At 46.2% G+C, this 25013-nt stretch overlaps 1 protein-coding gene across 1 annotated transcript in view; it reads right to left on the bottom strand.

Moving 5' to 3' along the window:
• LOC149855688 (inter-alpha-trypsin inhibitor heavy chain H3-like) overlaps positions 1-25013 on the bottom strand; it is a 104008-nt gene that overhangs the window by 18003 nt on the left and 60992 nt on the right. The window contains exons 15-19 of the mRNA XM_090022291.1: positions 24377-24382; positions 22120-22146; positions 21081-21128; positions 4113-4226; positions 2129-2333 (exon numbers count right to left, since the gene is read on the bottom strand). Of these exons, the coding sequence (XP_089878417.1) occupies positions 2129-2333; positions 4113-4226; positions 21081-21128; positions 22120-22146; positions 24377-24382 (400 nt within the window). The remainder of the gene's footprint in view (positions 1-2128; positions 2334-4112; positions 4227-21080; positions 21129-22119; positions 22147-24376; positions 24383-25013) is intronic.

Below are 25013 nucleotides of genomic sequence, written 5' to 3'. Positions count from 1 at the left end.
GGAGAGTCCAGGATCATTAACCCAATAATAGGTTGTAATTGGGATCTGATCCCCATACCTTGTGCATGCATTTGTGGCATGGCAGGAAGTGCAGCAGTTGGGATTGCGGGTCAAATCCCATTGCAACTTTAATTGAATATCTGCTAGGGGCCTAAATTTTAATAATGAAAAAGCCATCTTATCAAATCGGTGTTTACAGGGAAGAAGGAAAAGAGATGCTTGCTTAATCTGATGGACCTTCTGGGAATTTGCTGAAAAAGAATCTTCTATTGCCTCTAAACAAGAAAGTTTGAGAAACTTTTTTGAATACTGAAGTAGAGTGCAGTTTCTATGAGATAACAGTTAAGAATAAATTTAGAATGAATTCTGAGAGAAAGAGGTTGGGGTGAATCATTAAGCAGGTTACACAGAGAGGAGGAAACACAGAAGTTGGATGTTGACTATGAAATGTAAAATGCTGCTGGCAAATTGAAGAGAAAAGAAAAGAATGCAAGACTCCTTTGTGGACACTGACTTGGGATAAAAGGAGCACTGTTGAGGGAACATAAGTATCTGCCTTTATGTATACCACAGGTGATTGGATATTTCTTTAAATGTTAAAATTGTTATTTAATAAATTGGATTAGTTGATAATGTGGGTTTTTTGGTTTTGTTTTGGGGGGTTTTTTTGTTTTTGTTTTTTAAACTGCTCCAAATTATATTGTGAAAATTTTAAAGAGGTAAAGAAAAGGTGAGGAAAAAATGTAAGTGGTGAAGTCGATCTAAAATAATTGTCTGATTCTCCACTGCTTTGTATCTTGGATACTCATTTATGCCTGCGCAAACCTGCATATAAGCAACTTCCATTCTGATCTGATTCTCATTTTGGATTGGTATAAATTTGTGGCACACCAAGGGTGAGTCCAGTGGAGAGTCAGCCATTAAATGTTTTATTGATATCTGCTAAAAGTAGAACCATACCTATTACTCTATAAATATGATAATATCCATTTCTGAAAAGGTGTTTTTATAACATATATTATTGTTTCTGCAGACTGGAACTACTTACATTTTATATTATGGGCTAAAGCTATCTAATCTCTCTTCACTATTCATTGTTTTACCTTTGCTCACTCACAGTCTCTAAAAGCAAATTTTACTCACAATAATTATTGTAAATCTGCATTAATTTATTATTAATTAGTGTATGGACAGACATGTTTATACCAGTGTAAAAACAGAGCAGACAGATGATGCAAACCCTCAAGACTGAAGTAATTTTGTCCAATCAAGTGAAGAATTATCGCTGCAAAGACCAGGGTAAAAGTCCACTAGTGTAAATTTAGGTGAGGAAAGTGGAGGAGCCAGTTGATCATGGAAAGCAAGCAAGTAACTGTTTTCCCAGCCTCTAATGCTCAGGCAGAGTAACAGCAGCCCACCTGGGTATAAGCTGCACGTCTGTCAATTACATATCCTGATACAATTTATATTAGTACACAAAACTGATTTAAATCACACTGAGGTATGCATTAGTGGGTGCATGTACATGTGCAATTAATGTCAAGGGATAAACTCTGAAGCTTTTGAGCCTGAGTACACTGCTTCTGAGAGCAGCGTCTACACATGCCTGAGCAGGGGTGGAGCAGGCCTGGGCTGGCAGCGAGCTGCATGAGTCAGCCCTGGGACCGGGGCTGTGGTGGGGCTGGTTGGGACATGTGTGGAGCTCTGTGGCTAGCTGGCAGGCAGGAACCTGCCCCTTGCTGCCTGGGCTAACTGGGTGCAGCTTAAATGTGCATTTAAACTTCAGGTAATAACTCTGTCAAAAGAAAGCACTGTTTTGCAGCAGCAGTATCTTATGGCAGTTAATTAATTTACTGCACCTTAATACCAGCACGCATGTACACAATGACAGTTAACTGCGAGCTAATTAGTCTTCGCAGTAAAGTGCATGTGCTGATGCACCCAGTTTGTCCACATCAAATCCTGTACAATTTGAACAAATATTAGATTTTTTTTCTCTCTTGCATTTTCATACAATATAAATTTTGAAAGCATTTTACTCTTTAGCAATCATGTTTTTAATCATATGAAAATTCCTTTGAGTCTGTTGTGTGTGGTGTGTTTTGTTTTGTTTTTTAATATACTTTACCCTTCTTGTTGCAGGTTGATTGAATCAAGCCAATTGAAAACTGACTTTTCATTGCCATTCTGAAGGGTGATTTTCTCAGGAGTTACTGTTAGTTTTAAATCTAGATGCTTATTTGCAATCCCAAGTTTTCCAAAATAGGTGTTTTGGATCTTTGCCTCATTGCTTGTCCTTCTATCTCCAATAAGCTGTCCATTGACAGTGATACCTAATACAAAAAATAAGAGCATTCTGTTCTACAAATAGAATCTGATCAATAGATATGAAGGAATAACATGGAAAAAACAAAAGCTTGAGGAAACAAAATGGAAGTTCCAAATCATACCACAAGTATGTCCTATAATTATGTAAAGCAATGGCAAGTCTGTTGAATGTGAACTTACTTTAATGGTTAATTCCACTAGGCACAAAAAATAAGGGCCCTGGCACAAGTTACCATAAAAACATCTTAAAGGCATTTAAAATGAAAGTGGTCATTAGTTAAGGGGTGTTAAACTACATTAGTACCCTCTAAATGTTTTAAAGATAAGCCATTCAAAAGGAGGTTTATATTGGAAATATTTTCCCTACGCAATAACCAGGGTATTGTTTGAATGGTCAGGGGAGGTAAAGTGCTTTATTTTCATTCCATCAGCATCCCAGGATGCACAGCTCTCAGCTGCTTTAACCCTTCCTACCCTCCAAAACTGTAGTGGTTCTACTCCCCTGCCTTCTGCTAAGAGCAACTGCTCTGAGCTTAATTGCAGAGATACCACAGAGCTGGGGAAGCCTGCTTCCCCCAACCGCATGTTCTGGCTGCTCCATTTCAGTCCCAGCACAGAGCCCAAAGAAGGCTGCTTTTCTGGGGTTCTGTGCTCTGGCCTAGGCTCTGCTCTAAGCAGGGAATAGCCTCATCAGTTTTAGCTGGAGTACAAACCTAGAGAAGCAGATTCCCTGAGGCTGTGCGCTAGGGCTGTAACTAATGCAGGTGCTGTGAGAACATCTTGACAGCTGCTGGATCCTGGAGCTGAACCCAGCCGCAGGGTCTTGCACCAGGCCAGGACAGCTGTCCCCCTTCCCCAGCCAGCATGACCCCTGCTGCCCCTTACCCCACTCCCTACTCCAACCCAATGCCAATTCACAAAGACACATGCAAGATTTTAGTCCTTTAACTTTTTAAAATCTCTTTTTTTCACTTCTTTTTCTTTATTCCCACTTGCCCTCCCCCCCTTTCCACTTTAAACACGTTTTCAAGATTTGTTCCCCTCCCTCCTCACTTTCTGCTCTGGCTGGATTTGCGCTAGAGGTGGAGAGAGGGCAGACCTCATGTTGGTTTCTCTGCCTCCCAGTTACATGCCACCCACCCCCTTTTCTCCCACCACAGGAGAAGAATAGAATCTAGTCTACTCCTCTGCTTCCCAGCCCTCTAGCTGCAAGTCACAGTCATGCAGGTCTGAAACAACATGAAGCCTTTGCGTGAGACCGTTCTAAAAATGTGGTCATTTTATGACATCACAACATTCCACAGATTTCTTACATTATATAAGTAATCTGTGCCAAAGCCCTAAAACTCTTCTTGTATTTGTATTTCATCAGTTTTTGTGTTGAGGGGGGGAAAGTTTGTGAGTTGTTGTTCTCAATCACTGATTTTTTTTTTTTTTTTTTTTTTTTTTTTTTTAAGGCTATTCTAGGTATTCCATGCAAGGTACAGCAAACAGAATGACTTATGTTAGCTACCATTTAACTTCTGTTCACTGGACCAAATTACACTTATGCAGTTTCTTTGTCCAGTAGAGCTATACATGTTCATTTTGCTCCTAAAAGTAAACATATTTACATAAACAGTAGAAGTGATCTAGTCTTCCTTTGTTGCAGCTCTGCAACTCCCATTAATGCTAATAGAAGTTGCAAGTTCCCCCTGTACCAAAAAAGGGAAAGATCTATAAATGCAAGGTGCTAAAATTATGTAAATATTCTGTTTACTGTATTTAAAGAATAAAAAACTCACCTGTAACTGGATCCTTTATTAGATTTAAAACTGCACCTGGGTTTTCATTGATATTAAAACAAAGAGCATCTTCTTTCTGTGGCACTGATATAATGAAGTGTGGATCTCCATCAACTGTAAATTATAATGACTAGCATTTATGGCTGCACATGCTCAACGTTCTATACAAACATTCATTAATCAAACATTACAATGTCTCTTAGATGACTTATACTATCCCTTTAATAGACTGACTTAAGTCATAGTGAAATAGTCATTCCAGAATGAAAGAACAGCCATATTTAGCAGTGGCTCTGGCTAATACCATCATATTTTCTTGGTGTGTAGAGATGACAGTGGAAAAAAATTGGAACTCACTGAAATTATATAAAGATACTGAATCTTCCAGGGTGTCAGTAAAATGGTTTTGCTGTGATCTATGTCCAATAACAAGACAATTTTGTTTTGGAAATATATTATTCTAATACAAAAGGTCCTTAGAATTAAACAAAAGAAAACAGCTGTGCTTCACGTTTTTAGTTAATAAATTATTTGATTCTTCAAGTTATTACCATAGCTAGAACAATATCAAAACAAGACCCAAAGATGTTAAATTGTTCAGCATTGGAAGACTTGGACAAAGAGAACCTGGACACTACCCATTGTTTTTCCAAACTAAAACCCAACCTACCTTCTTAAAAAAACTTGAATAATCCTGGGTTTCCCCATCTTTAAGTACAATATCTTACATGGAATTATGGATGAATTAAAGCTGTGTAAAATCAGTATAATATACCCCATTAGTTTGGTGTACTGCCAAGAAAGAAGCAGTAGATTTAGTCATAGATTTGACAGTGTTATAATATTTTCTGAACCCTTTACATTTTCTAAGACAATACAAAAACACTACAGTACAATTTCTAAAAGCAGGTACAGTCATGTGACAAGCACACCTATGGACAAGTTTCATACAGCTTAGTCCTATGCCGAAGATATCAAGTCACAAAAACCCTGTCATCCTTACTTGCTCAAGACCCCATAGGAACCTGATCTTTTGCCAGGAAACATACTTGGGTGCCTAAAGTTAAATTGCTTTGTATGCTTGGAGACAATGATTTCTTACCTGGCCCAAATAGTTAGGTGTTTCTCTCTCACCTAAGGATGTTTATGATTCACAAATTAGGTATTCCTAAATTCTTGAAGGGGTCTCATTCTGGCACCATGAATCCTGATTCCCTTTTAGCACAGTGATCTGGTTTCAACTGGAGGGCTATCATGTCTCTAGCCTTGCCAGTCTATTGGCTGGTGGTTAAGAAACTCCTCTAGAAAGTGGGAGCTGTGGTGTTGTATCACCATATACCTATGTCCCTTTGTGAAACTTGGCTTAAGCCCTTAGCTTTAAGCAACATATAAAAACAAGGCTGTCAATAAAAGCTGCTGGTGAGAGCAGGAGCAAAGTGAGCACCCTTGGAGCAGAGAACAGGAAAGTAAGAATTATTGTCATGTTTAGACATGGTTATTATATACAAGTGTATATTCTTTTCCTGGCTGTACAGGCTATCAGAACTTTCACTAAAACACATATTTATTCTACTGCAACCCCAAGTATGTATATTTAATAGTGCATATTTGAGGAGTTAGTTCATAATAATGATGTTGATGCATACAAAGACATACACTGTATTTGCTATATTTAGTTCTAAACAGAAGTAACCTTAGTTAGTGGGATTGCCTCCACAGAAGACGCATAGTGCTGTTGATGTGGGATTTCATTTATCTAAAGTTATTTGAAAGCTTTTAATTGGTGCTACCCATTTACCATTAATAATGCCAAAAGGCAAATATAGGAAAAGTGTGCTACTGTGTACAACCCATGGTAAAATTATTTTTATTGACCGTGTGAGAAGCAGGTTCCATTTGAGGAAAAACATTCAGATCCAGCAACTTGTTAAGATTAGCAACCATTAACTGCTTAACTATGAAAAGCTAAAAACATACAAACTCTTCTTTGACAAAAGCCTAGTTCTGCATAACCTAATGATTTTGCTACTGACCTCTGAAGACCTATGGTGTGTGGCATTATTCCCTGGAACAGACTAAGCTTTCCATCGTTTTGTGGATCATGGAAAAAGCTGTTAAATCAGCATGCTCCAGATGAATCAACTGTAAGGGAAAACTAATCTTGATATAGTCCTCAGTTCTACAATTGAAAAAGGTTGTTGTTATATTAAGAGAGTCAAAGATCGATAGCTGTAGATGAGACTATACGTGACCGTGGCTGATATACAACCAGTTTGATAGTTGGGAAAACTCACTGTTGAACCTGGCAAACCTCACCTTCTGATTCAAAATGTTAAAGAAGAAAAATCATGCAATGCAAGCACATTTTGTGAATATCTCTTTGGCCCCCTCTACAAGTTACAGGTATTGCACAATTAACTGGTTAATTGAACAATTACCTGGGCTAGGGATAGACATTCAAAAAGGCTGAGCCTGAATTGATTCAATCTTTGCAGGTTAGTCTAAGCTGCAAAGGTTGAATTGATTTGGAAGTGGATAAACGTTCACTTTTAAATCAGGAAATGCCTGCAGTGGATCAGGCTAGAAGCTGGAGGCCACGAGAGCGAGCCCTCCCTTCCCTTCCATAATGCTGAGCTGAGGAGTGGTGTGGCCAGGGCCTGGCAAGAGGCTATGATTAGGGAGGGATTTAAATAAGCACCCTTGCCTACACAGTCTCCAGCTGACAGGGCTCCCAGCCACTGGGGTGCACCATGTCCAGTGTAAAGCCCTCAAGGCCTCAGGGATTCTGGCAGCCATGATACTCAGGGTCCAGGAGTTTCCCATACCCCCAAGCCCTAAGAATCTTAGTAGCTGCAATCGCCAGGGTCTGGAGGATTGCAGTGATCCTCTGTCCCCAGGGGTTTCCCATACCCTTGGGGTGCAGGGATCACCCTGCAGTGATCCTCTGGCTCATGGGGTTTCCCCACACCTCCAGGCAAGGATCACCCCTGTGGTGATCCTCCAACCCTAGGGGTTTCCCCATAACCCCGGGGGTGAGGGAGATCACTGCAGCAGTGATCTTCCAGCCCTGGGGTTGTGTGGGGCAGCCCTGAGGCTAGAAGCCCCTCAACAGGGAGCTTCCTAGTGCAGGGCTTGCTCCCCCTGCACCAGCAATAAGGCACGATGGGATCTAATGCATGATCCCATAATTGCACCTCTTATCGTGGACATGTGGCATGGCAGGAGGCACAATTATGTGAATCACACATTAGATTGCATTGCGCCTTTAGCTTGATGTGTAGAAGGGGCTTTTATGTTTGCTACAGCCTAACCAAAAGACCTAGTTACTGAGTCTAGCAGACAACTCTCTGACAGAAAGTACTATAAAGAACGTGGGGAGGACCCCATATCAATACTCACTCTTAAACTGAAAATCATTATCAAATCCTTTCTGTACCAGCTTCAGGAAAAGCTGCTTGCATTAATCCCACTTCTCACCTCAAGAATATTTTATATGTTCTCAAAGATTTACAAATAAGGTAACCCTGGAAGACCCACCACATCCACCTGTGGTATTCTTACTGAAAAGCTATTAGGATTCACAGAAAGCATTCTGAAGCAACTTAAGTTGCAGCGAGATAAGACTGAGGGGGGATTGAATAGCAGCCTTCAACTCCATGCAGGGGGTTGCAAAGAGGATGGAGCTGGATTGTTCTCAGTGGGTGCAGACAACAGAACAAGGACCAATGGGCTCAAGATGCAGCAAGGGAAGTTGAGGTTGGATATTAGGAAAAAACTTTCTCACTAGGAGGGTGGTGAAGCACTGGAACAGGCTACCCAGAGAGGTTGTGGAATCTCCATCCTTAGAGGTTTTTAAGGCCTGGCTTGACAAAGCCCTGGATGGGATGATCTAGTTGGAGATTGTCCCGCTTTTAGCAGGGGGTTGGACTAGATGACCTCCTGAAGTCCCTTCCAACCCTAAGTTTCTATGATTCTATGACTTGTAAGTTGTAAGAATAAGACGTTTTCTATAAGACCCAACACTTGCTCAATAAGGTCCGGAACATCAACCAGCTTCCCAAGAAGGCCATACCTGTAACCATGGATGTCACCATCCACACTAATATCCCATGCCATGGAGGCATACCTGCCTGCCTGAAATATCTAGATAAGCATGGACTACATTCAGAGTTGCAATTACAACACATTGCAAAAATCACCCACTTCATCCTCAGCCACAACAGCATACCTTTCAGCAATCTCAATTTTCAACTTTCTCCAAACCATGGGCACAGTTATGGATACAAAGATGGGCCCCCAAAATGGCAACTTCTTCATAAGCCACTTGGAGGGTGCAATTTTAGAAAACTGTACCACCAAACTGGCATTATATAGGTAACTGTTGATCCTCCAGATCATGGTGTATGTGGAAAAGGTACAGCCAGGTGCCTGATGAATCCACCAGTGGCTGACAAATCCAACTTAACAGCAACACAGCTTGTTACAAGTTTCCAACATGCGAGTCACTTTATTTCATTTTGGTCAGGATAGATTGGGTTGGGGCATAGCTTTTTTAGCACAACTTTTCTAGGGTCTTCCTTCAGAAAGGCAAGCAGGCCACCTTTGAATAGGGCTGCTAGGATGCTTTGGTAGCTGCATCAGGCTATTTATGCCCCTTACGGAGTCCTGAGACCATCACATCAACAGCTTTGATATGTACCTAGGCAAGAGTATGGAGGAGTGGATGTTGCCTTAGACCTACCATCCCCCCTTCAGACTATTGATACAAAGGCCAAACCAAGTCCAGATGCTCAGTTCCTCGATGGTTGTAGCTTCTGCCAGAGAACAACACATAAGAGCTGCTGCTGACTGCCTAACACCTCAGTGAGGGCATGTTTCTGTCAAGGTGAGGCCCCTTTACCTTACTTCAGCAAAGGAATTCCCACAAGGCAGTGAGGGCTACAGTTTTGAGACATCCTGTGGCACCTCATTTGGCAGTGTGTCTCCTCACTCCTTCCCCTGACTTGCCAGCCATGACTTGATGGAACTGTAACTGAAAGGAGGGGTTCAGTGGTGTTCCTCCCCCTGGCCCAGAGATGGCAATACTCACTGGCTCATTACGGTTGCTCCTGGGGCTCCACCTCCCCTACACCCCATCCACTCACCAATCATGAGGATCTTTGTGCCACCATCTCAGGGGCCAGGAGCCAGGAGTGGAGAGGAAGGAGCTGGGGACATGTGCATCCCCATATACACATGTGCCCCCTTACCTGACCGGTGGCAGCAGCGGAGGCAGCAGTGGGGGTAGTAACAGCTGATCCCCCTAAGGTAAGTGGGGCAGAGGGAGCTGGCACAGCTCAGCCGGATCCCTTTTAGCCGAGCCGGTAGGGAGCCGCACTCCTGAGCCTCATACGCAAACAGGTGCGCTCTGTAAGGGTGCACTGGTGTTTGCGCCAGTGTTCATGCAGGTGGGCAAACAGGAGGGGCTGGAGGAAGTCTTTGGCAAGGGAAAGATGAAGGCACCACACCAAAAAAAAGAAATGGTATTGATGCGGAGTGCTGCTAGGGCCCCTGAACAGGGGATGCCGCCTACCAGGGGCTTCTCTGAGACCTCCACCCAGATGGAGCCCACAGGGAAGCTGGCGTCACCCTGCCCCCTGGCCTGTGGGGGATGCCCAGCAGGGCCAGGGGGCCAGGGAATGGAGGCCCCCATACCTGTCCTGCAGATGCCTGTCTTAGGGCTTTGAAGAGGCAAGTGAGGGAGCTCCAGGAGGAGGTTAGCAGGCTGAGGGGGATCAGAGAAGCAGAGAACAAAATTGATGGGTATTTCCTTTCCCTGCAGGGACATGCACCAACGGGAGAATCACCCCAGGAGTGCCTTCCACAGTGGAATGGCAGAAGGTTCCCTCCACAGGCAGGGCTGCTCACAGCAGTGCAGTCCCAGTTTCATAGTCTCATAGTTTCTAGGGTCAGAAGGGACCTGAGTAGATCATCTAGCCTGACCCCCTGCCATGGCAGGAAAGAGTACCGGGGTCAAACAACCCCAACAAGGTGTTCATCTAACCTCCTCTTAAAAACCCCCAGGGTAGGAGCCTGCACCACTTCTCTTGGAAGTTGGTTCCAGATCCTAGCCGCCCTGACTGTGAAGTAGCGCCTCCTGGTATCTAGCCTAACCCTACCCTCAGCCAGCTTGTGACCATTATTCCTGGTCACTCCTGGCAGTGCTTGGGGGAACAGGGACTCCCCCAATGCCTGCTGATCCCCCCTGACTAGTTTATAACAGGCCACTAGATCCCCCCTCAACCTTCTCTTTTGGAGGCTGAACAGGTTCAGGTCCCATAGCCTCTCCTCATAGGGCCTGCCCCGCTGTCCCCTGATCATGCGAGTGCCCCTCCTTTGGACCCTCTCTATGCTGTCCATGTCCCTCTTGAAGTGCGGTACCCAGAACTGGACGCAGTGCTCCAACTGCGGCCTGACCAGTGCCGCATAGAGGGGGAGGATCACCTCTTTGGACCTACTCGAGATGCATCTGTGGATGCATGACAAGGTGCGGTTGGCCTTCCTGACTGCCTCCCCACACTGCCAGCCCATGTTCATCTTGGAGTCAATGATGACTCCAAGATCCTTTTCCGCCTCTGTGCTGACAAGAGGGGAGCTCCCCAACCTGTAGGTATGGTTCCGGTTGTTCCTCCCCAGGTGCATCACTTTGCACTTGTCTGTGTTGAATCCCATCCTATTCTCATCCGCCCACCCTTGTAACCTGTCTAGGTCCGATTGAAGCCTGTTCCTTCCTTCTAGTGTGCCCACATCCCCCCACATCTTAGTGTCATCAGCAAATTTGAACAGGGTGCTTTTTACCCCCTCGTCCAAGTCACTGATGAAGATGTTGAACACTGCGGGCCCGAGGACCGAGCCCTCAGTTCCCTTAGTCCAGCTGGGGAACAGGTAAGAGGACCTGGCTACATTGGAGGAAGAGGAAGGAGAGGAGGAAACCTCTGGAGAGGAGGCCAGTCCACGCACAGAACAGGCTGGAGGCAAGTTGACCTGGAGGAAGAGACGCTGAGCGCTCATCATAGGTGACTCCATCCTGAGAGGTATAGAACATCCCATCTGTCACCAGGATCCCTTGACAGGTGATATCTCCTGTCTACCTAGAGTGAGGATTCAGGAAGTGATGGAGATGATCCTAGCCATTATCTGGCCCACTGATTACTACCCCATGATCCTAATCCATGTGGGTACTAATGATGCGACTAGAAGCAGCCCAGATTGCCTGATGTTAGACTACCAAGCTCTGGGGGGCAAGCTGGAGACAGAGGCACAGGTGGTCTTCTCATCTATCCTTCCAGTGAGCAGATGTGGACAACGCCATGAGACCTGCTTCAGAGAGGTCAACTTGGGGCTTCGGAAATGGTGTCTCAAGGCAGGCTTTGGCTTTTTGGAACACACCCACACCATAGGACAAGAGACATGCTTGGGTGGAATGGGCTTCACCTCTCTCCCAAAGGTAAGCATGTATTCTCTTTCAGGTTGGCTGATCTCCTCCAGCAGGCTTTAAACTAGGCTCGTCAGGGGAAGGGGAAAATGAGGACAGAGGGAGCCACGGAACACCAAACTGAGAGTCACCCACAACTGAGAACAGCCCAGCCAAGACAGGCGATGAGCACAAGAAATACCCAGGTAAGAGACAGGGGCCTGGATAGTCCTGGGATTAGGGGGGTGGTGCATGCACTTTCAGGAGGCCTTAAATACCTCTACACTAATGCTCATAGTATGGGGAACAAGCAGGAGGAACTTGCCCTCCTGCTAGCTAACACAAACCCAGACAGGGTGGGGCCCATTGAAACTTGCTGGGATCTAATGCACAACTGGACGATGAACATCAAGAGCTATAGGCTGTACAAGAGAGATAGAACAGGGAGGAAAGGCGGGGGTGTGGTGCTCTACGTCCAAGAGCAATAAACATCCTCAACAAACAACACTGGGTCAGAGGAGGGGCAGACTGAAGTGCTCTGGGTCAGAATGCAAAGGGATTGGGGGGAAAGGGACTTAACAGTGGGTGTCTACTACAGGCCACCCAACCAGGGAGAACTCTCGGGTCAGCTTGCAGAGGCAATTAAGTCAAAGGATGCAGTGACCTAAACTATCCAGACATCTGCTGGGAAGACCAGTCAGCCAGGTCTGACTGCTCACATAGGTTCCTAGCCGAGTTACAGGACCTCCATCTAACCCAGGAGGTGTACAGTCCCACCAGGGGAAATGTCTTGTTGGACCTGGTCCTGGCCACAGGCAATGACCTGGTGAGGGGACTGCGGGTGCTCGACCCCTCGGGTGATAGCAATCATCACCTACTGGAATTCACCATCCAGCGCAGGGTGTTAAAGGCCTGCAGCAAGGCAGCAGCCCTGGACTTTAGGAGTGCAGATTTCAATGAGGTAAGGAGACTAGTCAGGGAGGCTCTGAGGTCCCAGAGGGGAGGGGAGTTGGGAGTCCAAGAAGAGTGGTCGTTCCTTAAGAAGACAATCCTGTAAGCCCAAAGGGTGACAATCCCACCACGAATCAAAGGGGGCAAGAGTGCTCAAAAGCCCCCATGGTTCACCAAAGCATCCAGGAATGTCTCAAAGCTAAAAAGGGTCCGTACACACACTGGAATAGAGGGGCCATCACCAGGGAGGATTATACCTCCTTTGCTCGAGATTGTAGTGGGGCTGTTAGGAAGGCTAAGGCAGAGATGGAACTAGCAACCTGGATCAAGGATAACAAGAAGTCCTTTTTTAAATACAGAGAGGGTAAAAAGAAAGTACTGCGTAATGTGGGGCCTCTGCAGGACACACTAAATCTGGTGGTCACACCAGATGAGAAAGCTAATCTCTTTAACAATTTCTTTGCCTCCATTTTTCTGAGCAGGAACCAGGTCATTCCCCCCCCACCAGGATCCCTGACAGTCCCAGGGGAGGCACAGCTAGGCCCAGGGTCAGTGAGGACCTAGTCAGGGAACCTCTGGAGGGACTAGATGTGTTCAAATCAGCAGGTCCTGATGATTTCCGCCCCAGAGTGCTGAGGGAATTAGCAGAAGTCATTGCGGGAACCCTGGCATGGCTTTATGAGCACTCGTGATGCTCTGGTGAGGTGCCAGAGGACTGGAAAATGGCCAATGTGGTCCCCATTTTCAAAAAAGGGAGGAAGGAGGACCCAGGAAACTATAGGCTCGTTAATCTTACTTTGGTCCTGGGGAAGCTCTTTGAGAAAATTATACAGGAGCACATCTGCGAGGGACCAGCAGGGGAGATTATGCTTAGGGGCAACCAACATGGGTTCATTAGAGGCAGGTCCTGTCAGACCAACCTGGTGGCCTTCTACAACCAGGTCACAAAATCCTGAGATGCAGGTGTCGTGGTGGATGTAGTCTTTCTGGACTTTAGGAAGATCTTTGACACTGTCTCTCACCCCATTCTCATTAAAAAATTAGGTGACTGTGGTGTCGATGCCTACACAGTCAGATGGGTCGCAAATTGACTGGAGGGTCGCACCCAGAGACTGGTGGTGGACGGGTCATTTTCAGCCTGGAGGGATGTGGGCAGTGGGGTTCCCCAGGGCTCAGTCCTTGGGCCCGCACTGTTCAACATCTTCATCAGCGACTTGGACAAGGGGGTGAAAAGCACCTTGTTCAAATTTGTGTATGACACTAAGATGTGGGGAGAATTGGGCACGCTAGAGGAGAGGGACAGGCTGTAATTAGATCTGGACAGGTTACAGGGGTGGGCGGATAAGAACAGGATGGGTTTCAATACTGACAAATGCAAGGTATTGCACCTGGGGAGGAAGAACCAGCACCATACTTAAAGGCTGGGGTACTCTCTTCTTGTCAGCACAAATGCAGAAAAGGAGTCATTATTGACTCCAAGATGAACACAGGCCAACAATGTGAGGATGCGGTCAGGAAGACCAACCATACCTTGTCATCCATCCACAGATGCATCTCAAGCAGGTCCAAGGAGATGATATTCCCCCTTTATGCGGCACTGGTCAGGCCGCAGCTAGAGTACTGCATCCAGTTCTGGGCGCCGCACTTCAGGAGGGATGTGGACAGCATTGAGAGGGTGCAGAGGAGGGCCACTCACATGATCAGGGACCAGCAAGGCAGGCCCTACCAGGGGAGGCTACGGGACCTGAACCTGTTCAGCCCCCACATGAGAAGGCTTAGAAGGGATCTGGTGGCCATCTATAAACTGTCCAAGGGGCCAGCAGGCAATGGGAGAGTCCCTGCTCCCCCAAACACTAACAGGAGTAACAAGGAACAACGGACATAAGTTGACAGAGAATAGATTCAGGCTAGATATCAGGAGGCACTACTTTACACTGAGGGCAGCTAGGAACTGAAATGAACTTCCAAGGGAAGTAGTGCTCGCTCGTACTCTGGGGGTCTTCAAAAGGACACTAGATAGATGCCTAGCCGGGGTCATCTTACCCCAGCATTCTTTCCTGCCCATGGCAGGAGGTTGGACTTGATGATCTGCTTGGGTTCCTTCTGACCCTACCAACTATGAAACTATGAAACCACCCCAACTTCTGGCTTTGGCTCCTTAAATGCCCCCGATGGGTCTCCACCTCATCGGCCTCTGCTGGGAGTGCAGGCTTGGAGTTTCAGCCTGCCCTTCCCTCTTACTCCTTGACTCAGCTCTGTCCCTGTGCTGCACCTGGGTCTGTGGTGCCTCCCACAGGCTCAGAGGGGGCTATGCCCGTTCTGTGCCATTAGGTGTTGGCTGGCCTCGGGTTTTCACCCCAGAGGCTAAGGGTTGGAAAGCCTTGGTTGGCTTCCTGCTCTTGCCATCATACAGTCGCAGTGGGACAGAGTTGTCAGGTCTTCTTGACCAGATAATGCTGCGGCGGGCCTGGCATCCTGCCTCCTACCTTCCCACCTGCACCCAGCTTCCACCAGGGTTTTTAAATCTCCTGTGGTGGCAGTCACAGTTGACATCATCAGTTGGCCGCCGCCCAGTTTGATTGACAGTTGCTTGAAGAGCTGGCACAGCACCATCTCATGCAACTCCTTCCTTGTCCTGGCCTGCCTCCTGGGTAAGTTTTCTGTGGTGCTGGGGTCCCTGGGCCCTCCTCTGGGAGCATCAGGGTCTGTCCCCAGCAGTTCCGGCCCCTGAGGGCAGCATCTGCCACCACACATCCTATACTCACCTTACTCAGGAGGTTGCAATATTGTGGTATTTTATGGGAGCTACACTATCACAAGTAGCTCCACCATGTTGCCACCAGGCCCTCTAGTTGGATGCAGTTTATGGTCATATCGAGGACCCACTGGAACTATACCTGCATTATATAGATGATATTTGCATCACCTAGTTTGAACACTTAAAATCACTTATAGACTTCTATACCACAGGTTCCACATCTACCACTCTTCAATCAAATTCTTGTTGGAATATTCCTGCAAGTACATCAACTTTCTAGACACCATGATCCACATCCAGGATGGCACCCTGTTTAACAGGGCCCTTGCTCCATTACTGAGAAGGGAGAACAAACCTGGGGGCCAGCAGGGGAGATTATGCTTAGGGGCAACCAACATGGGTTCATTAGAGGCAGGTCCTATCAGACCAACTTGGTAGCCTTCTATGACCAGGTCACAAAATCCTTAGATGCAGGGGTAGCAGTGGACATAGTCTTCCTGGACTTTCGGAAGGCCTTCAACACTGTCTCTCACCCGTTCTCATTTAAAAACTGGGGGACTGTAGTGTCAACACCCACACAGTCAAATGGGTCACCAACTAGCTGGGGGGCCGCACCCAGAGAGTGGTGGTGGATGGGTCCTTTTTGACCTGAAGGGATGTGGGCAGTGGGATTCCACAGGGCTCGGTCCTCGGGCCTGCACTGTTCAACATCTTCATCAGTGACTTGGACGAGGGGGTAAAAAACACCCTGCTCAACTTTGCTGATGACACTTAAGATGTGGGGGGATGTGGGCATGCTAGAAGGGAGGAATAGGCTACAATCGGACCAGGACAGGTTACAGGGGTGGGCAGATGAGAATAGGATGGGATTCAATGCTGACAAGTGCAAGGTGATGCACCTGGGGAGGAAGAACCAATACCATACCTACAGGCTGGGGAACTCCCTTCTCATCAGTGCAGAGGCAGAAAAGGATCTTGGAGTCATCATTGATGCCAAGATGAACATGGGCCGGCAGTGTGGGGATGCAGTCAGGAAGGCCAACCATACCTTGTCATCCATCCAGAGATGCATCTCAAGCAGGTCCAAGGAGATGATACTCCCCCTTTATGAGGCACTGGTCAGGCTGCAGCTAGAGTACTGCGTCCAGTTCTGGGTGCTGCACTTCAGGAGGGATGTGGACAACATGGAGAGGGTCCAGAGGAGGGCCACCCACATGATCAGGGGGCAGCAGGGCAAGTCCTACAAAGACAGGCTACGGGACCTGAACCTGTTCAGCTTCCACAAGACAAGGTTGAGGAGGGATCTAGCGGCCTGTTACAAACTAGCCAGAGGGGACCAGCAGGCAATGGGGGAGTCCCTGTTCCCCCGAGTACTACCAGGAATGACTAGAAATAACGGTCACAAGCTGGCAGAGGGTAAATTCAGATTAGACATCAGGAAGCACTACTTCACGGTCAGGGTGGATAGGATCTGGAACCAACTTCCAAGCAAAGTTGTGCTGGCTCCTACCTTTGGGGTCTTTAAGACAAGACTAGACAATCACCTTGCTGGGGTCGTCTGACCCCAGTACTTTTTCCCGCCATGGCAGGGGGTTGGACTTGATGATCTGCTCAGGTCCCTTCCAACCCTACTAACTCTGAAACCCCAGGGCCTGCTGGCCAACCAAGCCCCTGGGGACAGATTTGATTGTGGAAGTGACCTAAGTAAACACTCACCACAAAACCAATGGTGAGGCAGGATCAGGGATGGGAGGATTGCACAAAAGCACCGCAGGACCCAGAAGCAGTGAGACACTGAAGCTGAGCTAGAAAGCTGAATCAGGAAACACCTGTAACAGCTGAGGCAGGTAGGTGACTAGCAGGGGGCAGGGCTGAGGAGATGTATACACACTGGCCCTGAACCAGAGATGGGCAGTATGGCACTGGAAGCTGAAGGGGAAGGAGTCCTACATCAGACTACTTGCAGAGGAAAGCCTGAGAGACATCGTGCTATCCTGGAGAGAGGCTACTAAGGAGCTGAGGGCTAGCAGAGAATGAGACTGAGTATGGATAGGGAATTTCAGACAGCCAGTATGCTGGAGAATTAAGTTAGAGCCAGTGGGACAATTAATGTTTTGGTTTGCATTTTTCCTGGTGGTTTGTGGAAGGAACTAAGGCGTGGTTCGGAGGTCCCATTATAGGGACCTGAGATCCCAAGGGGCACATGATCACCTAAAGCCCTGCCAGGGTTTAGGCTCAAGGCAGAGTTTGGGGGCAGAGGCCTCAGAGCAGGGCAGAGTTTGGAGGCAGAGGGTCCAGGGCAGAGTGGAGACAGAAGCTGGAACTCCAGACTTCCAGGTCTGGCACCATGGGCCTAGGATTCAGAAACCAGCAAGAGAAAAAGGGGGCCCAGCAAGAAAAGTCTGGGAAGGCCTCAGCCCTGACAAGGATATAAAGGCCTTAACAGCTGGCAGACTTTGTGGGTGCAGCAGGGCCTAGCAGCCAGACCTGCAGTAGTTTCCCCACATCCCACCCCATGCCCCAAGGCAGACACAGTTACACAAGCACCCATGACATAAGTTTTGCCTGTCAGCAGCTAGAGGTGCAGGGCCCCAGAACCCAGAAGCCCTTACACCTACCTCCTTGACAGCTGGCAGGCTGGCAAGCTGGCTGGCAAGCTGGCAGGCTTTGTGGCGTCAGCAGGGGCTATCAAGCCTGCAGTTTTCACCCTGCTGCACCTTAACACACACAGTGTCACCTATGTCAGGAGTTTTGCTTGTCTGCAACTTGAGGTACAGTTTACCCCAAACCCTTGTACCTATCTCCCTGAAACTTGGCAGGCTTTGTGGCCTCCTCAGGGGCTAGTAGGCCTGAAGACCCCGCTGTGGCTTAACACATATGTGTGACATGAGTTTTGCTTTCAACAATTTGGGGTGCAGTTTCCCACAAACCCCTGCACCTATCTCCTTGAAACTTGGCAGGCTTCATGCCCTCAGAAGGAACTACCATTTCTGCAAGTTTCAGCCAAATCAAGACAGAAATGACAAGGTTATAGGCTGTTTTGTTCTTCCCCATTATAGCCTATGAGCAAAACATTGAAACAGCGTCCAAACGGCGAAATGTTTTGACTTGCCTCATTTTGTTTTGAGGCTGAAATGGTCGAAACAAAACTGGCTGTGAAATTTCACAGTCCTAGCTTCTATTGCTGCCAGCAGTGGCAGCTGCTTTCCTGCCCTTTGCAAAGCGGTGGAGCCAGGCAGGCAGTGCCAATCCCCTTCCCCTCCACCTCCAGCCCTGGGGGGCAGGGCTGGACTGGGCTCAGCCACATTGCAAAGAACAGGTAGAGGGAAGCCCCCACAGGTGCACAACCAACCTACCCACACCATACACATACACACCCTCACAGACCCTACCCCACTCCATACCTACATGTACACCCAACAATGTCCCACACACCCCACTATACACATCCCACACACATACACCCTGTCCCACCCTGACCCCCACCATACCCACCCCACATACACACACAAACACCCCCACACCCCAACCACACACATAACCCACACCCCCTACACACACCCCACACCCACACATATACCCACATCCCATACACACACACCTACATCTCCCCACACATGTACCCACACTCCCTCACACACCCTACCCCCTCATCATACCCACACACATTCAACAGTCCCACACACCCCACACACATCCACGTGATACCCCAAACATACGCCACCCATATCATACACACACACATACACCCAGCAGTCCCCACAGAGCCCATACCTCAGCCACACACACACACACACACACACACACACCCCTATGCCCCCAAACACCACACTTGCACCATACCCACACCCCACACGTCCCCCCAACCACATACTTCCCCAACCATACACCCCCTGTCCCTCCACACACAATATAAAAACAAACTGTCCCCAGCCCCAAAAGGAGTACTTCCTGGGCAAGGGGAAAGACTTTTAGCGGCAAAGATCAGAGGTTAGGGGGCAGGACTTCCAGTCACATGATGGTGACCAGGAGGTGTGGCACCTGCCAAAGGGCAGGGCTACCCTTGTGGCCCTCGATGCCTCACTAAAACTCATTAAGTGGCCCTCCACCCAAAATAATTGCCTGCCCCGGCCTATACTCAAAAAGATCATGTCTTGAGATAGATATTTCTAGCTCCCCTTACTCCTTCTCCTGGCTTTCAAACAACCCCCTAACCTCAGCTAGCTCATCATCAGAAACAAACTCCCCACTGATCAACAGCTACAAAACAGAACAGAAACCTGCTTTAGCAATCAGTGTAGAACCTTTCAATTCATCTCCACTGACACAACTATCAATACCCCCTACAACAAAACCATCAGAAAGTACGGATCCTGCAAATCTATCCCAGAGTATGGTACATCTCAGCCAATGCACCAGTGTCCTCATGGAAACGATGGATTAAAATTAGACAAAAACAAAGTACCAAAATAACCAAAACCTTCAAGCTGACAGTATAGCAGCTTTGAGGGGATACTTTATGCCCTTTACTTGCTAGGGCTGAGAGCAACTCTTTAGCATCTCTTTTACAAGAGTCCATGTCATTTGAAGCTAATAAGAGGTCATTTACGCAGACAATTAAAGCAGTGTTTGAGGATAAGGTAACTGTAGATAGATCCTTGTGTAGGATTTGTGAAAAAAGTGTGGGGGATTCCACGTATCCTTGGGGTAACCGTGTCCAAGTCAGCTGTCTCTCTTTCCAAGTAAAAGCAAACAAGTATTGTGAATCTGGGTGTATAGGAATACTAAAAAAAGCTGCGCACAAATCATGCCTCAGACAGAAGAGGGACTTATCAAAAGAAAGGATAGAAATAGGAATCAGTTCCTCAGTGTGCAACCAGAGACATAAACTGCGCCACACAGCTTTCCCAGCCCAAAGGGGTCGGACGGAGAGCCCACTAGGGTTGCCTATGTCACCAAAGCGAGGAACCAAGAGAAGACAGGCCTAAAACACACAGACAAGGCAGACCAAACACATATAAAGAATCAATACTAAATATTTTAGAATTAGCATTGTATCAATTAATGCCCGAGAAGCACCGTACTCAGGATACAAGACTGACACTCCTATTGTCTCAGATCTAGGATCACCTTACCTCCGTACCAGAGCCGTCAACCCTCGACAAGAACCCTTAGGGCAAACTTACCCCTTAGCCGGCTTGGGCATTGTTGCAGGGGATGGCGGCACAGGTCCGGAGAGCCAGTGTCCCATCTGGGTTGCCAGATTTGTTAGCAAAATCAAGTCAGTTGCCCATACACCGAAGGGCAACCTGGCCTCACTTCGTGGGCACTAGCCGTGACAGTATAAGTCAAGAGGCGTAAGGGTGTCAGCGACAACTTTTATTGCTTCTGCAGAAGGGTAGTCTCCCGTCTTAAGGACAAAGAGCTACCCCCAGGGTTCCTCATTTTCCATATTTATATGTTTATCCACATATGGTTAGTTGCGCGCACATTAAGGTTTAATCATCGTTACACAACATATTTTTCTTTGGTTATAATTATTTCTGCAGTCAAAGCTTTCTTGAGGGTGCCATCCGCTTCCTGTTAGTTCAGCTTGTCCCCAAGAATAGAATTCTTCTGTATCAGCAATTATGTTTCCTTGTTAAAATTATGCTTAGCATTATGCTTAGTATCACCTTATTTTTTGTATTACATATATATAATCACGCATGTTCAGATTGCCTAACACACAACTATGACCTACTGAATAAGCACTAAACTATGACCTACTCCATAAGCAAGCTTACTCATTATTTATATCACTTACCACTAGTATACCAAGTGGGAGGTGCAGATAGCCTGTACGAAGAGGAAACTGATGAAACTGCATACAATAAACAAGAAAATTATTAGAAGAACTAAAATTAAAATGAATATTTTCACATTGTACATACTGGCTAAATCTCAAATCCTATCTTAGTTTTAAGGCATAAGTTCCATGGAAAGTTTGATCAGCTGCAGCATGATAGTTTTTGCCACTCCTTAATCAGGCATAATGATAACATGATAGATGCTCTCTGTGGCACTGGTTTTCAATTTTTTTCCATTTGTGGACTGCTAAATTTTTTTGAATGGAGGTGTGGACCCCTTTGTATTGTAGGTGTGGATATTCACATACTTTTGACTGATCATAGTCATCTTATGTGGACCACTTAGACATAATCTGTGGACCCCCAGGGGTCTGCAGACCACCGGTTGAAAACCACTGCTTTAAGGTGTTTATGCTCACCATTTGAAGCAAAGGACATTTTTTCCATTGCTGCCAACATCAGATTCCTACAGAGTATTTATTAGGGCAGTTGCACCAGCATTGTGGGTAATGGAAGTTCAAAGTCTCTCTCTGAATCAGGCAGAGCAGGGACTTAAACATGGGTCCCTCTACACCCCAAGTGATTGTGATACAGAAACCAACTTTGTATGTTTTTAGTGGTTATACCAATCTCTCCTGTTTCTCCTGTTGGAGTTATTTCACTTTGTGTAAATTATTTTAATATCCATTTGACCAGAGAGAGTAACACATTATACCTCATTAGTTTGGGCAGCCACTGGGAGATCCTACTGTTTCCTGAAATTTTTCAATTTTGACAAATTAGCATTTTCTAATTAAAAATGTTTAATTGGAAAATTCCTAACCAGACCCAGAATTGCTCAATTTTTTTATGTAATGTTCAATTGTCTTGGCATTTTGTTAAAATATAGGTGTAAACACAAATGAAACTATTTCCATCTGTTTCATTAATTCAATTGCCTATTTTTTTTCCTCTGACAAACATTATTTAATTCAGAAAACTGAGCTTATAACTTACCTTGGTGAGAGACTGGGGCAGACCTTGCTGTGAATGAAATAAAAAAGTATTATAGCATATAACTGAACGACCAAAAAACCACCACTACCAAAACCCATTCTCCCCAATTTCTTGCAGATATCTGCTGATTTGTAGATATTTAGGAAATATAAGGCAGCATTTACCCCTGCACTCCAGTCTTGATAGTGGTATACACTACACAGTTTAAGCTAGTTCAGGTACTGGAAGTTCAGTTGCATTAGTGTGATGCTTTGGCTGGTTAATTGACCCTACTAGCATTGTTAACATGCAGAGATGCAGTGAATTTATTGAGTGCCCAGGGTAGGGGGAGGTAGGAGTCTGGAGGATTGCAAACTTACCAGTATTTAAAATAAAAGCAAAGAATTTCATGTATTCATATGACTCCAGAAGTGGCAGCTTTATACAAACACTAAATATTGGAAGACTTGTGATCTAATCACTAAAGTCGGCAACATTACTGTGTATATATGACAAATAGAGGTGCACCAGTATATCAGTCACATATCGGATCAGCACCGATAAAAGGAAAATTAACATTATGGGTAATCAACTTTCTTTGGCCGATAATGTCACCAATAAATGCTGCATGCATGTGCGCAGCTGCAGCATGCACGTGGCCAGAAGGCAGCCAGGCAGCTTGGAGAGCAGCATCCAGCTGGTAAGTCTGTGGAGGGAAAGGAGTGTGGGGGAGGGAAGGGGTGTGAGGGGACAGATTGAGGCCCCTACAGAGAGGGAGGGAGTGGGGCAGGGGCAGAGGCTGCCCAGCCAAAGCAGTGAATGTGACCCCGGAAGTGGGACGGAGCCACAGGCAGGTCATCCAGGGGGTGCAGGGGGTGGGGTAGGGGGGCATGTGGGCAGGATGCCCACTGTGAGCTTACAGCCAGGGGGTACAGGGAGGCTGGGCTGGGCTCAGAGCAGGCGGTGGTGGCACTGGGACAGGTGGCACTGGGTGGGCTATAGCCACCCCTCCCAGTGCTGCTACCATCTGCCCACCCCAAGTGCAGCCCAGGCCAGCCCCCACCCCCCACCAGGAAGAGACTGGTGCAGCATCTGGACTGAAGCTCACAGCCTGCCCTTGCCCTAGACAAAATCCCGGGGGCACATGCCTCCCTCGGGGGTGCACACAGCAGCAGGGAGCCACCCCGCCTCCCCATCTTCTCAGAAGAGCCACCTGTGGCTCCATCCTGCATTTAATGCCCTGGCTGGGCAGCACATGCCCCTGCCCCACTTTCTCCCTCATCATGGGTGCCTCAATCTGCCCCCCTCCATGCCCCTTCCCTTTTCCCCAACCCTTCCCCTCTCACAGACTTAGCAGCAGGAGACTGCTCTTCAAGCTGCCAGGCTGCATTCCTATAAATTGGCTATCAGATTGGTATCAGCAAATATGGCTGGTTCATAATCAGCCATTGGTATCAGCCAAGAACAAATTTATCAGTGTGTCCCTAGTCACAAATGCATATCTTATTTCTTAACTGTACTACAGCAATGCCAAAAGGTACTAGTGGGTTTCAGACATTGGTATGATAGGTGTTAAGGCATGAACCGAATCTAAATTGAGATTAATAACAACTTAATAACAAATATTTGTAAGATGCCTGAGCCACCTCCCCAAAGACCTCTACACCAATCCTTTAGCACTAGGGTTCTGTCTGAAGGATTCCCAAGGAGAATGTGGAGCCAGCTCACAGAAATTCTCATTTTATCCTACTAAACTGTGTAGCTGGAAGTTGAATGATATGCATCTACTTGCTCCCTGCACATTTTCAGTCTCTTCTACTTCTCCCTTGTGGACTGAAAACCTAGGAAGCAACTTGTGTGGAGGATAGAGGCGGCAAGGGTTTCTAATTGAAAAGGCAGTTGACATCTCCTGACTCCTACATACAAAGAAGGAATCTGCATAAAGAGTTTCCTCTGTATAGTTAGCTGAGAATCAATTATTCAAGGCAACAAGCAATTCATCTTAATTACTTATAATAAGTACCTATACTCTATAATGATGGATACATTATAATTTTTGAAGACTGATGGAGCTGAGTATTCAATGAAAAAATTATTTACAGTTATTCAGTTTGAAAATGTTCATAAAATATTAACACGCACATGATTTATTCAACTGGAATATTACTCACATTTTAAAGTGAATTGTGTGTCAAATAATTGATTCAAAAATATTATTCAATGACCTCTAATCATCAAAAATGTTTGCTAAGATAAATATAATTAAATATAAACTTACCTTCAGCTGTTTCAAGAAATGGACGAGACAGAGTAAAAAAAAGAAAACGACAATTTCACTCATACAGTTAAATAGTTGGATAATAAGCTGGATAAATATGGATAAAAGTGTAACACACTGAATTAGATATTCTGAAAAAATAATTAAAAATTCAGATTCATGTCATATTTTACATTTCAAGCCCATTTCTCTGATGAGCGACTGTAAAAAGCTTGTATAAGGAACAAATTAAATGTAGATACTCATATGTTACTCAAATGTAGTTACTCATATCAGTTTTGCATATGACAAAGTATTAATCTCTGGTAAGCTTTACCTCTACGTTAATTTCAAATAGATGCCAAGATCTCCTTATCAATGTTACTCTTTCAGTTTTCTTGGTATTTGATGAGATCCTTTACAGTTCTAGTACAACTGATGACGGTGCCTGAATCTGTAACCCATCTGTGTGCTTGGAAAGTAGCTCTGTAAAGAATGGTATGTCTTTGCATAACATCTGGTGAAGTTAGCTCATGCTCATGAAAGCTTATGTATCTCTGATTCAGTTAGTTTATAAGGTGGACTTCAGACAGAGGCTACATACAGGCATTATGTTCCAACCAAGAGAACTGCCACTCTCCCAGTAGAAACTACAAGC

Source organism: Crocodylus siamensis, chromosome 11 (assembly GCF_052110815.1).
Source record: "Crocodylus siamensis isolate JL-2025a chromosome 11, ASM5211081v1, whole genome shotgun sequence".
Taxonomy (NCBI): domain Eukaryota; kingdom Metazoa; phylum Chordata; order Crocodylia; family Crocodylidae; genus Crocodylus; species Crocodylus siamensis.
This window is presented reverse-complemented; position numbering and strand designations above follow the sequence as displayed.